This window comes from Panthera onca, chromosome E1 (assembly GCF_046562875.1).
Source record: "Panthera onca isolate mPanOnc1 chromosome E1, mPanOnc1 haplotype 2, whole genome shotgun sequence".
Taxonomy (NCBI): Eukaryota; Metazoa; Chordata; class Mammalia; order Carnivora; family Felidae; genus Panthera; species Panthera onca.
In genome coordinates, this window is record NC_138352.1 from 32740659 (window position 1) to 32756365 (window position 15707).

Below are 15707 nucleotides of genomic sequence, written 5' to 3' on the forward strand. Positions count from 1 at the left end.
CGTCCTTCCTTCTTTCAGCCCACTTCTCCTCGTCCTCGGGGCTTGCACCCTTATCGTCAAGTCCTTGCCCAGCCTGTTTCCAGCTATGTGCCTCTGCTGTGCTGTTCTCCCCTCCTCGAAATGCCCTTCACTCTGCTCTCAGCCTCTCAGAAGCCCAGTCAGCTTCCAGGAACCAGCTCCTACAGGCAGACCTCCCCACTGCTCTCCTCCTGGAACCCTGGTCCAGCCGTGTTGAGCATCACTCTAGACAATACAGTCTGCCCACCTTGACTGTCAGGACCTGAGAGAAGTCACTGTTCTAGACACCTCTCCTTTTGGATTCCTCTAACCCCAAATTAGCCCACACCAGTTGTGTAAGTGATTGAGTGTTAACATTTATATGAAGTACTTCACAGAAACCAAGGCATCTCCCTGCTGGCTCAGGACATCCAACGCTGAAGAGCTACAAAGACATCTGGAAACTTTTATATGAATTATCAAAACTATTCGACTAATTGTGGGAGCTCCAATTTTAAGTACAAGAAAACATGAGTTCTAATAAAGAAAATGTGGGGTGCTATGGACTGAATTGTATCCCCTAAAAATTCAAATACTGATGGAGAGTATCATCAGTTAGCTCTCCTAACCCCCAATATGACTGTCCTGGAGACAAGGGGTCTTTAGGAGGTAATTAGGGTTAAATGAGGTCATAAGGGTGGGGTCCTGATCCAGTAGGATTGGTGTCCTTATGAGAAAAGAGAGGCCAGAGCTCGCTCTCTGCCAGGTAGGACCCAGTGAGAAGCCAGGAGTGTTCGAGCCAGGAAGAGAGTCTGTACTAGAAAGTGAATCAGCCGGCACCTTGATCTTGGACTTCCAGCCTCCAGAACTGTGAGAAACAAATTTCTCTTAGGGCAGCTGCGTAGTCTGTGGCATTTGGTTTTGGCAGCCTGAGCTGAGACATAGGGTGTCACTAAATCTATCTGAGATATGTGGAAGGTCAGCTCCATCCTGGGTCTGAACAGCCAGGACCCCGAAGTGGATGAATAACAGCAACAGGTATCCTTTACTGGGTCTTTGAAATGGATCCTGCACTCTGCTAAGGGCTTCCGCCGCCTTAGCTCACCTCCTCCTCACACCCACCCGATGATGACGTAAGAAGCTTTATTACCCCATTTACAGGTGAAGAAACAGAAGCCCAGAGGTTAAGTTCTAGAGACCTTGTACAAGGTCCCGGTGCTGTGGTCGAGCTGGGACGGCAACCCACGCCCATGTGCACAGGAACTGCATTCACTGGCAAGCCCAGGAGGACCACCGCCCCTTTATCACACAGGGCAGGCGGAGTGGCCTCTTGCTCTGGCCCATCTGCAGCCTAGGACCTGCTTTCCCTCCCGGGACCCTAGATCATCCTCTGTAACCCGTCCCCACCTGCTTAGATACAGTGAAAATATGTGACCCCCAGGCTGCGTTGCCTCATCTCCAACCCCACTGTCTCATCCCTAATGACAGGCAGTGCCTAACAGGTCTCCCACTGTCACTTTATCTCCCCCTGCAACCCACTCGCCAGACGGATTAGGATGAGCCGCCAGCAGCTGGGCTCATCACGTACAAAGACAAATCAGATCACATCACACCCTTGCTTAAAACACTCCACTGGCATCCTATTAAACTTAGAACCAAATCTCAACTCCTGACCTTGACTTTCGAAGCTCTTGTGGGATCGGCACGCCCGCCTCTGCCCCAGGTGCCTTCGTCAGTTCCTTGAACATGCCCCAGCTGGTTTCCACCTCAGGAACTTCATGCTTGCTGCTCCCTCTGCCTGGAACACTTTTCCACCCGGATCTTCCCAGGGCTGGCTCCTTCAGCTCTGAGCTCAGAGAGGCCTTCATGGTCATACTCCACCACACTGCCCTGCTCTAATTCACGGTGTGTTTGTCTGTTGTCTCTCTTCTCCCACCCCTGGAAAAAATCTCCACGGGGGCAAGGGGTTTGTTTGCCTTTCTCGTTCATGGTTTGTCAGCACCTAGGACGTAGCACGTAGGAGGCCCGCTACTGTTTGCAGAATGAATGGATGGATGAATGAGCGAATGACACAATCTTCTCAAGGATGGATGAAGAAAACCTCCAAATGCCCATCGTTCGTCTGTGGCCCCAACTAGCACCCTCTCCTCCACTTCTACCCAGGAGCAACTCCCCTCAGAAACTCAAAGGCCTCCCACCTCACCACCCAAGCCAAAACCAGGTCATCAGCCTGCTGCAAAATAAGAACAATTTCAAATGGAAATGTCTCTGGACCAGCCCAGTGCTCCAGGATACCATGGGGTGGGGCATCTAGAAGAATATTTTGTACCCTGTCCACCCCCATGCAGCTGAGGTCATTCCCCGGGAACACCACTGTTGCCTAGGAAATGGCTCTCCAAGGACTCTTCAGCAGTCAGGGCAGGAGCCGGCCTCTATAGCAGAGGTCCCAGACTTTTCCAGGGGAAGAGACAAGGCTCTGCCCCCTCGTCAGGGCCCCACAAACCTGGACATTTATAGCAGTTGTGGGGGTAGAGGGGCAGAAAGAGGAAATAGGCTGCTGGGCCCCGTTGTCCCAGGCAGAAGTCACAGAATATAACCGAACCTGCCCAAGGGCTGGGAACAAGGCGTTCTGAGTCCCTCTGCCTACTACCTATGTTGGTATCTGGTCCAAGGCCACGAAGGGCTTAAGGGGGAGCTGACACACAAGTGCACCCCACCCCCTGCCCTGCCGCATCTCCACTGTTCTTGGGACCCTTCACCAGCGAATCCACACTCCTTAGCCCAGTTCACCACATGTCACAGACAGGGGAAAAGTGACCTTATCTGAAATCCTGGCTTTCCCACTTATTAGTTTGGTATATTGACCTTTTTGCATCTTGGTTCTCTCGTCCAGCTTTTGAATGCGACTCAAAATGATCTTATCAAGGCTGCCGATGGCCTCCATGTGGCCAAGTCCATGTTTACTTCTTTGACTTCTCTATATTCTACAGTCCTCTTGTTCTAACCACCCCACCCCACCCCATCCCCGATCTTCTATCCCCTGTTACAATACATTCCCAGAATGTATTATGTCCTGAAATATTCTTATTTGATCATTACTTGCTTTCGGTTCCCTTACCCAGTGTAATCTCAAGAGAGAAGTTTCTATCTTTGTCTTGTTGACCAAAATAACTCTAGGCTTAAAACACATGGAAGATGGGTGCCAGTAAAACTAGAGTGAAAAAAACAAAAGAAAGAGGAAGATATAGTAACTTGGGAAAAGTGTCTCTAACCTAGGAAGGCAGTCAAGGGAAGTCCCGTGATGACAGCTATGCAGCAACTAGTCTGGCCTGGAGTTAAGACTAAGTGTCTCGAAGGAAAAAAATGTAGGCTCCATGCCATAGAGAGTAAAATTGAGATGCTAAATAATCCTGAGGATTGGAAGGCACATTATTCTTGGGTCAATAAGAAAAGAAAGGTAATTAGAAACTCCAGGAAAAACAGTTACTTTAAGAAGTTCTAGGGGCGCCTGGGTGGCGCAGTCGGTTAAGCGTCCGACTTCGGCCAGGTCACGATCTCGCGGTCCGTGAGTTCGAGCCCCACGTCAGGCTCTGGGCTGATGGCTCGGAGCCTGGAGCCTGCTTCCGATTCTGTGTCTCCCTCTCTCTCTGCCCCTCCCCCGTTCATGCTCTGTCTCTCTCTGTCCCAAAAATAAATAAAAAACGTTGAAAAAAAAAATTAAAAAAAAAAGAAGTTCTGGACTCAAGGCGCCTGGGTGATTCAGTCGGTTAAGCGTCCGACTTCGGCTCAGGTCATGATCTCGCAGTTCATGAGTTCGAGACCCTCATCTGTCTCTGTGCCGACAACTCAGAGCCTGGAGCCTGCTTTGGATTCTGTGTCTCCCTCTCTCTGCCCCTCCCCAACTCACACTCTGTGTGTGTGTGTATGTGTGTGTGTGTGTGTGTGTGTGTGTGTCTCTCTCTCAAAACTAAACATTAAAAAAAATTAAAAAACAAAAAAAGAAGTCCTGGACTCAATAGGAACCAATTTAATATGTGGCACAATTTAGAATAATCTGTGGAGTATAAGATAAGGGAAAAATCCATTTGACTTTGCAGCAAAAATCATTCTCATTTGAGGGGCCAGGGATTGAGAGCAGATCAACAGAATAAGAAGTATTATCCTAGCACACTGGCCCTGAGGTGGATTTTATTTATTTAAAATGACTAATAAAATTTATTGAGTACTTATGTGCCAAATAAGGTTTTAAAGAGCTTTGCATGTAATAAATAATCCTCACAACTTTCTAGGGTACATATTATCGTTATCCCTATTTTACAGATGAGGAAGACGAGACTCAACATATTAAACAAGTTTTCTGGGGTCATCCAGCTGGTGGAAGAACTGAATTCATACCCAGGCCTGAGAAATCCAGAGGTCCACTCCCCACAGGTGGCCCTAGAAGACAGGCCATTTGACCTAAGGCCTCAGTTCTTCTTGCCAACAAGCACAGGATACTGTGTGCACGCAAAGACACACACAGACACACGCAGTAGACACTCCCGCAGAGCAGGGCCTTACCTTCCTGCAGTCTTTGCAGAACACCGAGGAGCTGCCCAGGAAGCCCAGCATCTCCCCACACAGCAGACACTGGGAGAGGCCATTCCCCATCACGTTCCGCCTCATGGTCTCCAGCCGCTCCACCAGCCGCCTGCAGCACAGGACAGAGTCAGATGGAATGTGACCAGAGTCAGATGGGATGTTTCCTGTGCCCAACCTGACCACTGCCCGGGTGTGGCTGCCACGGGGCCCCAGCACTGTATCCTGCCCCTTGTGCTACTCCCTCACCTGGGGTACTGTTCCCTGCCCCACCCCTTTCCCAGGCCAGCTCCTAGTCATTCATTTGCTCGCCAACTATTGAGTACCTACGATGTGCCAGGGACTGGGAATATTGAAGCAAACAAGCCAGAGACAGACACGGTCCCTGCTCTCACAGAACTTATGTTCGGTAAAGCGAGGAAGTCCATGAAGAAGTCAACGTGCAAACTGATTTCAGACAGAGGGCGTGCTATAAAATCAACTAAGTGTGTGGGGAGATGTCTAAGGGGGACTGTATGCCCAGGCATGTCCAATGGTGATCAGTGACGGCCTCTCCGAGAACGAGAACGTGTGAACTGACAAGGCCAAACCACGTGAAGAGCGGGGGAGGGGCACTCCAGGAGGAGGGCAAAGGCAAAGGCCTTGGCACCTTAGAACAGCAGGGTGGCTGGTAGGACCACCTCCCTGTGAACCAGCAGGAGCCTGGGATAAAGGGGGCTGGAGGGGCGAGGAGGGGACAGATGACAAGGGTTTTGTAGGTCACAATATAGAGTTTGGATTATATTCTAAGATCAATATGAACCCTCTGAAGAGTTTTAAGGAGAGGGGCGATTTGATCCAAGTGACATTTTTAAAAGCTCACTCCAGCTGTGGGTGGAGAGCCAGGACTGGGGTTGGCAGGTGGGGGGGGGGGGAGGGGGGAGGGTAGTGCAGGTGAGGAAGCCAGCAGGAGGCAGTGGGAGGTCCAGTGAGGGGGGACCAAGACTGGCATTACTGGAAATGGGGCGTGAGGGTGGGGGGTAAGAGGGAGATCCGGGATGATGTAGAGGTTTTGGTTTGAGCAAGTGGGTGCATGAAGAAACTGGAGGAAGAAAGAAAAAGTGATCTTCTCTGAACCTCTGATGCCGAGTGTCCGGGAGCCTCCCCTGAGCCCTGCTAGGATAGGTCACTCTCCTCAGGGCCCCAGGCCCCTCAGCCCACTGTGACTCCCTCCCTTCATGGCAACCCTACAACCCCCACGAGGCTGGTGGCCACTTCGGTCTTATCGGCCACTGTATCTCCAGTACCCAGGGGACACTCAGTGGAAACTCCTGAACGAACAAATGGAGGACAGATTGCAGATACGTTGTCTCAGCCCCCTCCCCCAGTGAGGAGGATGCTATTTTCCCTCACTTTAAAGAGGAGAAGATTGGGGCGCCTGGGTGGCTTAGTCAGTTAAACACTGGACTTCAGCTCAGGTCATGATCTCACGGCTCCATGAGTTCGAGCCCCGGGTCAGGCTCTGTGCTGACAGCTCAGAGCCTGGAGCCTGCTTCGGACTCTGTGTCTCCCTCTCTCTGCCTCTCCCCCACTCATGCTCTGTCTCTCTGTGTCTCTCAAAAGTACACAAACGTTAAAAAAATTTTTTTTAATAAAGAGGAAAAGATTGAGGCTCAGAAATATAAAGTCACTTTCCACGAGAGTTATACAGTTCCTATCAGGTGGAGCCCAGAACCAAACACCTAGGCCTCTCTCTCATGGCAACCCTACATTCTCCCCTGAGGTGATCAGGCTCTGCCTGGGACCAAGGGGGAGCAGACTGCACAGAAGCTGCCTCTACCTACGCGCCCTCCAGAGAGCACTTCTGCTCACATGTGCCTGGGCTCACGTGTACAGGGAGCACTTCTTACAGAGGGGCCTTCTGAGGCTTTGCTGGGCTGGGTTATGCATCTATATCCCGGGGGCACTGGGGCAGAGCAGACTCACTCTGCATGGTGACAGCCAGCACGAGGACCCAGAGTGTTGATCTGACACTAAATGCCTCTGCTTCCCTCTCCTGGATCCCGTCCCAGCTCAGAAGCGGCCCTTACCCAATTCTCTGCTGCTCCAGGACGTCCAGCCGCTCTGCTCTCTGGATCACCTGCAGGATGGTCTCCACCTCGGCGGGGCTGAGGCACTGGTTCTTCCTCTGCTTCTCCGTCTGATAGGTGTGCACAGACCAGCCCGTCTGCAGCCTGGAGAGAGAACACAGCCGGCCTTGAGGCCACCACAGTGCAACCCCAGGCAGCCCTGCCAGGTCACGAAGCCCCCCTGGAAACAGTCTGGGGACGGCCCAGGAGCCGTGTGTCAGGAGGAAGGATTCAGGGAACAGGGCAGACGCTTTGAAAGCTGGCTCTGACACCTGCCAGCCACTGGGTCCCGCACAGACGGCAGTGCTGGCTTAGCACCGTGGGAGGCAGGAGCATGGAGTGTGGCCTCTGGACGGATGGAGAAAGGCCACGGCCAGGGCATGTGAGGCTTCCGAGGGAGGAACACGGAAGATCATCGAGACTGAGATCTGAGGCGTATAAGTGAAACGGAACTTGACCACGGGATAGGAAAGAGTGGCAATTAGGTTAAAAACAAACCCTGAAGAGAAAAGGAGATGCACACAGCAGTTTGAAAACTAGAGGGTTCGAGGGCAGGAGGGCAACACAGCAGTGTACCAGGAGAGGTGGCGAGGGCAGGCCGGGTGGTGGGGCAGAGCTGGGGCACAGCCGGGGGACCCTAGAGTCTCCACGGCCATGGGCTGCGAGAGCGCCGCCTCCTGAAGATGTGACCAGGGGCTGAGGGCAAGAATTCACACCCGTCCCATCTTTCTGGATGGAAAGGGAGTGGCGGCAGCAGACCAAGCCCCAAGTCTCTGCCCAGGGTCCCAGCATCTCTGAGACATTCTGAGCCAAGTGCTGGGGACACAGAGACAGGCAAGATGGCAAGTGGCCACCTCGAAGAACTGTAACGTGCTTGGGGACACCGATGCCCAGTCAGTTACACCAGTATTTACTTAATGAAAACCAAGAAGAGCTATGCAGTCAGCACATATTTGTTGGGTGTCCACTGGGGCTCGTTAGGTGTTAGGGATGTGCTGCTGGGTGGGACATGCAGGCGGGCATTAGGAGGATGTATAAATAAGAGAACTAACCTAGTCGGGCTATGTTCTGGAAGGGCTTCCCTAAAGAAGTGACAGCAGGGGTGCCTGGGTGGCTCAGTCGGTTAAGCGTTCGACTCTCGGTTTCAGCTCAGGTCACGATCTCGCAATTCATGGGTTCGAGCCCCGCACAGGGCTCGGCAATGGCAGCGCGGAGCCTGCTTGCAATTCTCTCTCCCTCCTCTCTCTCTCTCTCTCTCTGCCCTTCCCCCACTCTGCCCCCCCCCCCCCGTCTCTCCCTCTCTCCCTGTTCCTCCCCCCACACTCACTCTCAAAACAAACACACTTAAAAAAAAAAAGAAGTGACAGCAGGCAAGAGTCTTAGATGCAGGACACAGAGAAGGAGGGTGAGGATGTCAACGCCTTCCGGGTGGTTCCCTGACACAAGGTGGACACCGGTGGTCTCATATCACTGCCCCACCCAGGCTGCTACAACCAACAGTTCTTGCACGGTGGGCACAGTGAGTGTCAGGAGGGCGAAAGAGCGCATCCTCCCTCCGCAAGTAGAGCAGGCTGGTTAAGGTGAAGGACTCAGACTGGAGTCTGCTGGTTTTTACCTTCTGGCTCCCTCCCTTCCCAGCGGTGAGAATGCAGGCAGCTGTTCACAGCCGGATCTCCCGATCTGCCTCTATAAAGGGCGCCATGCAGATTAAACGAGGCAGGGTAGACAGGGCGCTCTGCATACAGCAGATGCCCAATTGCTTAATCAGTGGTGGTTACTGATGATTACTATAATCACCACGGGTAGGACCATCAGGAATGGCTTGACCAAAGAGGCAGGGCTTGTGCAGGATGAACGGGCGCTTCCCCAAACGGAAAGAGGGGGACGGCGTTCAGGCAGAGGACCCATGCGTGCAAAGGCTCAAAGACATAAAATAAAACAATATGCTGTACTGAGGGTCTCCAGACTTCTAGACCGCTTATGTCTCCAATTCAAAAAGAAGCACAGCCCTAGACCAACATTTTCTCAAGCGGTCCTCACGGGGCTGGGGGAAGCGAACAATAGGAAAGGGGCAGGACTGGGGGGCAGAGGAAGGGAGTCCAGTCCTTGGAGTGGGCAAGGGCACGCGCCCGCCTTTCCTCTGTGCACTGGGCAGACTCAGGCCCTGAAAGGCAACACTCTCTCACCCCAACCTGCAGGCTTTCTCCACCTGAGCATTTCAAGGACTCAAGTGACTGGCCAGGACACCCTCTGTGTGTGACTCACTGGGCCCAGGGAGGAGACCTGGAAAACAGGGTCCCCAAGCTCAGGCCTCCCACCGCATGGGAAAAAGAAAAGCCAAGCAACACAGAAGCGGGAGGGCACAGCACCAGCAACTGCCATCCATCCTGGCGGGTGCAAATCCTACCCAGCTAGCTCTGGGCCTGGCTCCGCCCAGGGCACGGCAGACCTCTTCACGCTGGACCCTCCTGCCATTCTATAAGGCAGTCTCCCCATTTCTCAGTGGAGTAAAGAGACCAAGTGTAGTTAGATAGCTTTCTAAAGGCAAGTCAGAGGTGCCCGAGTGGCTCAGTCGGTTAAGCCTCCGACTCTTGATTTCAGCTCAGGTCATGATCTCACAGTTTGTGAGTTTGAGCCCCGCATCAGGCTCTGCGCTGACAGCCTGCAGCCTGCTTGGGATTCTCTCTTTCTCCCTCTCTCTGCCCCTCCCCTACTTGTGCACGCACACACACGTGCACGCACACACACACACACACACACACACACACACTCTCTCTCTCAAAATAAATACATAAACATTAAAATAATAATAATAAAATAAACCATAAAGGTGATCAGAGGTTGGTTGGCCTCCAGATCCAAGGAGCCCATGGCCAGCCGCTGCTGACAGCCCCCTGCCAGGCTTCCCTAGGGCATCCTCCAGGCCTCCATTTCTGCCTCCATCTGGTCACCTACCAAGCCCTGACAAGCTGTCCTCTCATTCAACCTCCTCCCCGGGCCCCTGCCTCTGTCCAGTCAGGCTGCAGCTCGTGCCTATGGCCCTGGCTGCCACTGAGTATCTTGTTCCCCGGAATGGCCCTCCACACCACCAAAGGTGGCCAACTCGTGGCTGCCAGATAATAGGCATGGTTGTAAGCCCCGAGGAAGACTCTTCAGTGGCGACCAGCGCCCATCTGTACATCCCCCCCATACGGTGGCCTCAGCTCTCGGCTGGCCTGGCCTCACACGGTGCACCAACAACTGTTCCTAGTTCCTTGCATTCTAGGCTACACACTGTGTCCAGGCCTTTGCTCACACTGTGTCCTCCACCTGCAGTGCCTGCCCCTCTCCCTAAACCCCCTTTTCCACTGGGTCGCTCCTATTCTTTTTAAAGTCTTCTTTTATTTTTTATTTTTTAATGTTTATTTAATTTTGAGAAAGACGGCGGGGGAGGGGCAGAGAGGGAGGGAGACAGCGGATCCAAAGTAGGCTCCATGCTAATAGCAGAGAGCCCGACGTGGGGCTCAAACTCACAACCTGTGAGATCATGACCTGAACCAAAGTCGGATGCTTAACCAACTGAACCACCCAGGTGCCTCAAGACTTCTTTTAGATGCATGGTGAAGATTCGCTCCAAGGTGGGTCAAGAGTCCATTCTCAGAGTTCCCAGAAGGCCCAGGCATAGCTCCATCACAGGGCTTAAACATTACCTCAAGGCCGGGTGGGAGACCCTCTGTCTCCCCGTCCAGAATGTGAGTCTAGGGGACCAGCCCTGCCCTATCTGGCCCCTGAACACTTCCCCAACTTCCTTTCCCCCCTTTTAGCACCTCACTCTGCATTCAAGCCACAGTGGCCTCCTATCAGGCCCTCTACATGGCATGTTCCTTCTACCTCAGGGCCTTTGCTCATGCTATTCCTTCTGCCTAGAAGCTCCTTCCCCCTATTTCCATCTAACATGTACCCCTCCTCCAGGACTCAAATTAAACATCACCATTCTCAGGGAAGCCTCTCCAAATCCCTGGATTAAGTTAGCACCTGCCTTCTTCACCCCACTGCCTGCTTCCACTGTCAAAGTAGCTACACATGGGTAATTTCATGTATAATGTTCACCTCTCCCTATCAGTGCCTTAAGACCAAGCACCATATTGGTCTTGTTCACTGCTGTGCAACCAGTGCCTGGCACCTGGTAGGGGGTTAGAAAATGTCTGATGTCTCAGGACAGACCTGAGCTGATGCCCGGGTGGTAACTTCCCCTGGCCTCCCAGAGGAACCGTCAGGGCATAGCGCCCAGTTGCAGGATTTGTGGTATTCTTCTTTACGGAGCCTGGCATTACAAGGAGCCTGGTATTACAAGGCAGCACACCCTGGGGAGGAGATAAAAGCATTTGCTCTTCTAAAAGACGCTACAACAGCTTCTGGCTGCTGCTGAGCACAAGACAAGGTCAGGGAAAACTCAAAGAAATGCCACAGGGGTCATCAGGGGTCACACCAGGCCCTGGTACAAGAGCACAGCTCTCTTCATATGCTGCCAGGGAGGATACATCGTCTTGCCTGGCATCGAAGCAGAGAGGGACAGGGGCTGGCTTCATCCCTGGTCTCTCCCTTGTGGGGGGCGCTGTGCAGGGGCTGAAAGGAGCTGAGCCACCCCAGTGAGAGGGACAAATTAACTACTGCACGGAGATTCCTGCAAATCATGCAGGGCTCCACTCTTCTCGGGCATTTCGGATTAATTTTTCTATCCCTCTTTGATGTTTCAGCTCTGTCCCCCTGCAGGCCTGTAACATCTAATTGCAAATTTCTTGAATTTGGTCCCGTTGGGGAAATGCCGGCTCCCATAACTGACACTGTTTGACAGATCGAAGGGGCATTCTTGGGCTTATCAGGTACTGGGGACCACCAAATCCTCAGATGGATAGGGAAGACTGGAAGGCAGGACAGGCATCCGGGAGCCTCTGGTCTCCAGCCACAAGGGGACATTGAGGAGAGATGGCCCAATCTAACTGGATCTGAGGGATCACCAGGCTGAGGGTAACAGGAAAACTGGGGCTCTCAGGGGACAAACCAGCATCAGAGAGGCCCTGTTAAGGGCAGGGAGGAGACCGGGGATGCCTTGAGGCTGGCTGTGTGTTTCAGCCCGGGCAGGGAGGTGACGGGGGCAGGGGCTCAGGGACTGAAGGCTCAGTGACAGGGGGATTTATATTCTTAACCGAGAAGGCAGAGGAAGCAGTTTGACACCCGCACCCCCAGCCTGCTGTGATAGAAAGAACACAGGCATGGGAGTCAGGGGAGCCTGGGTGCGGGTCCCAGGCCTGCCACTCACAAGGTGAGTGCCTTGGGCAAGGAGCCCAGCCTCGTTTTCCTCATCCAAGAAATGAGGGTAAGTCCGACGTGGCAGTTAATGAGTGAATGGCTGTTAAGTGCCCAGCTCGGGCCTGGTGTGCCTCAGTCATGCACTTGTCTCCAAACTTCTCTTTCCGGGTCCCCGATAATGAATCTTGTCCAAAAATGGAGGGAAGCAGGGATGGAGGAGGAAGGGAAGGCCTGGCGGGGCCTTGGGGGACTCACTTGGCTCGCAGGGCAAGCTGCCGATCATTGGGGCAAACCCACTGGTCGTTCCCGCTGCCGAAGATGGTGTCGGCCATGGCCTGGAGTGCCCAGCCGGGGCAGGGAGTCACATCTGAGGTGAGAAGAGGGAAAGACAAGGAGCATGTCATCAGCTGGGAAGGAGATGGCGCACCAAGCGCTGGCACTTCCGGTGCGTCCCCGTGCCAGGCCACCTGCGGACGCATCGCCCACAGAATCCCTTCTCCAGCTAAATACCGTTCCCTCAAAGCTCCTCTTTCTCCTAATTCTGGGAGGGATAACTACGTGGCTCATGGAGCTAAGTGATAAGATTGGACATGACTGGCCGGACATCCGGGGTTAGAAGCAGAAAAGGGAGGAGAGGCACATCTCAGTAATCTTCAACTTGGCCGGCAGGCCCTGAGGGCATTTGACTCCCGCCCCTCCCAAGTACAGCCCCTACTGGACTGAGCACAGTGCCTAGCAGGAGGGGCTGGGGCCAGGGGGGCACACAGCCAGATAGCCCGGGCAAGCCTTACACCACCCCCCAACCTGGGGGTCCCATCGCAGCAGCCCAAGGCCCATGGGTGCAGTGAAAGTTGGCCACCCTCACGGGCTCTGCTCCCCACCACGTTCTGCTGACCATCACAGTGCTCCCCAGAGCAGGAAGGAGGGCAGAGAGCAGCGGCTGCAGCCGGACTGCCATCCTGCACAACTGTAGGGGGCACGGTCCACCAGGACTACAATGACAACGGCACCCTCGGGCATCCTGCAGGGAGGCACCCCGGCTCCAGAACTTCCTGGTGGTTTAACTGGTGCAGCCCAACTTAGCTACCTTTCTCCTTGCCACCAAGGATAGACCAGCTCCTTGATTATCTAGCACGAGGATTATCTAGCTCATGTATTCTGAAGGGTGTGTGTGTGTGTGTGTGTGTGTGTGTGTGTGTGTGTGTGTTGAGGGGAGGGAATGGAAAAGAGAGTAACTCAATCCCAGAGCAAAGATGAGGGATTGCACTGAGTTATCCACACCCCCCTGAGCCAATCCCATCTAGACCAGTAGATCTCAAACATAGGAATCTTTCATACTCCTAAAAATTACTGAGGTTGGGGGCGCCTGGGTGGCTCAGTCGGTTGGGTGTCTGACTCTTGATCTCGGCTCAGGTCACGATCTCACGGTTCATGAGATGGAGCCCCACACGGGGCTCTGTGCTAACAGCAAGGAGCCTGCTTGGGATTCTGTCTCCCTCGCTCTCTGCCCCTCCCCCACTCATGCTCATTCTCTCCCTCTCTCTCAAAATTAATAAGCATTTTTTAAAAAAAGTTACTGAGGTTGGAAATTAGTCTAGCAGTGCTTTCAATGTTAAACAGAGTTACCATGTGACCCAGAAACTCCTTCGAGGTATATACCCAAGAGAACTGAACATATATGTCCACACAAAACCTTTTATATGGGTGTTCGTAGCAACATTATTCACAACAGCCAAAAAGAGGGAACAATTTAAATGTCCACCAACTGATAAATGGATAAAATATGCCATATCCATGCACACTGGAATATTATTTGGCCATAAAAGAATAAAGTACTGACACAGGCTATAACACAGCTGAACCCTGGAAGCATTATGCTAAGTTTCAAGAGTCAGTCACAAAAGACCACATATTGTACGATTCCATTTACAAGAAATGTCCAGAACAGGCAAATCCAGAGAGGCAAAAAGTAGATTCATGGCTGTCAGGGTCTGGAGTGCGGGTGGCCAGAGGAGAATGAGGAGTTTCTACTACTCAGTTCAGGGTTTCTTTTGGGGGGTCATGAAAATGTTCTGGAATTAGGTCACGATGATGGTTGCACAATTTTGAGAGTAAACTAAAACCAATGAATTGTAACCTTCAAGAGTGTGAGTTTTATGGTATAGGAACTATACCTCATTAAACTGTTATAAAAAATTCTTTCCAATGGCAAATGATGTGAGCTTTATCTATTCATATTTACCACATTAGAAATTAAAACTAAAAAAATTTTTCATTGTAATTCATCAAAAAACAATAAACCCATTAGATGTTCACATATTTTATGTATGTATGTATGTATGTGTGTGTGTGTGTGTTTATATTTAGGGGCGCCTGGATGGCTCAGTGAGTTAAGCATCTGACATCAGCTCAGGTCATGATCTCACGGTCCATGAGTTCAAGCCCCGCCTCAGGCTCTGTGCTGACAGCTCGAAGCCTGGAGCCTGCTTCGGATTCTGTGTCTCCCTCTCTGCCCCTCCCGTTTGTGCTCTGTCGCTCGCTCTCTCTTTCTCTTGCTCTCAAACATGTTACATTTCTTTTTGAGAGAGAGAGCACAAGAGGGGGAAGTGTAGAGGGAGGGGGACAAGGGATCCAAAGCAGGCACTGCACTGACAGCAGAGAGCCCACTGTGGGGCTCTAATTCACAAACTATGAGATCATGACCTGAGCCAAAGTCAGCCACTCAACCAACTGAGCCACCCAGGCTCCTTCTCTATATTTTATTTAAAAATATATTTTTTCAGAACAATTAGTGAGAATGGTATTGCTTTACATTTTAAAAAGTCTGCAGGTGTGCCTGGGTGGCTTGGTCGGTTAAGCGTCCAGCTTCGGCACAGGTCATGGTCTCGTGGTCTCATGGTTTGTGGGTTCAAGCCCCACGTCGGGCTCTGTGCTGACAGCTCGGAGGCTGAAGCCTGCTTCGGATTCTGTGTCTCCCTCCCTCTCTCTGTCCCTCCCCTGCTCGTGATGTGTCTCTCTCAAAAATAAATGTGAAAAAACTTTTTAAATAAAAATAAAATCTGTGTAATATTTGGTTTAACAAAATTCAGCTGGGTGTTCATATCTGATTTTTTTTGTTCAATCTTTTGTAATTATGTGGTTTTGTTAAACTGTAGGAAGGATATCCAGATCCTCACAGATATGTACTACATGTGGAAAAGGGAGGAATATCTTAATCTATGTACCTACCTACCTATCTGTTTAGTAGGCTTCATGTCCAGCACAAAGCCCAAGGTAGGGCTTGAACTCACGACCCTGAGATCAAGACCTGAACCGAGATCAAGAGTCGGATGCTCAACCTACTGAGGCACCCAGGCGTCCCAAGGGAGGAGTACTTCAATAGTCTTCCTAGATAATTGTGGATACTCTTTCATACTGTACCAGAACTCAACAGATGGTAGTTTCCTAAAGATTAGTTTCAATTGTGGCTTCTGGAACCGCATTAATGAACTTTTCATTTTCAGTACATTTGTGAGAGAACAGGATGCAGTATCTTATTACTATCAGGAAAACGGTTTTGACCTTGTGAATTTCCTGAAAGGTACGGGGATCCCCAGGGATCCTTGGATCATGGTTTGAGAACTACTGTTCCAGACCAATGTCACCGATTTCTATGATGACCAGCAGGGGGCAGCGGGTGGACTGTAGCTAACTGACCCACATAGAGACCAGGCCCATGACCTAGAATGCAGTGGT

At 51.9% G+C, this 15707-nt stretch overlaps 1 protein-coding gene across 1 annotated transcript in view; it reads right to left on the reverse strand.

The window, feature by feature from the left end:
• RPH3AL (rabphilin 3A like (without C2 domains)) overlaps positions 1–15707 on the reverse strand; it is a 134408-nt gene that overhangs the window by 78516 nt on the left and 40185 nt on the right. The window contains 3 exon segments of the mRNA XM_078437573.2: positions 4558–4687; positions 6645–6788; positions 12228–12339. Of these exon segments, the coding sequence (XP_078293699.1) occupies positions 4558–4687; positions 6645–6788; positions 12228–12339 (386 nt within the window).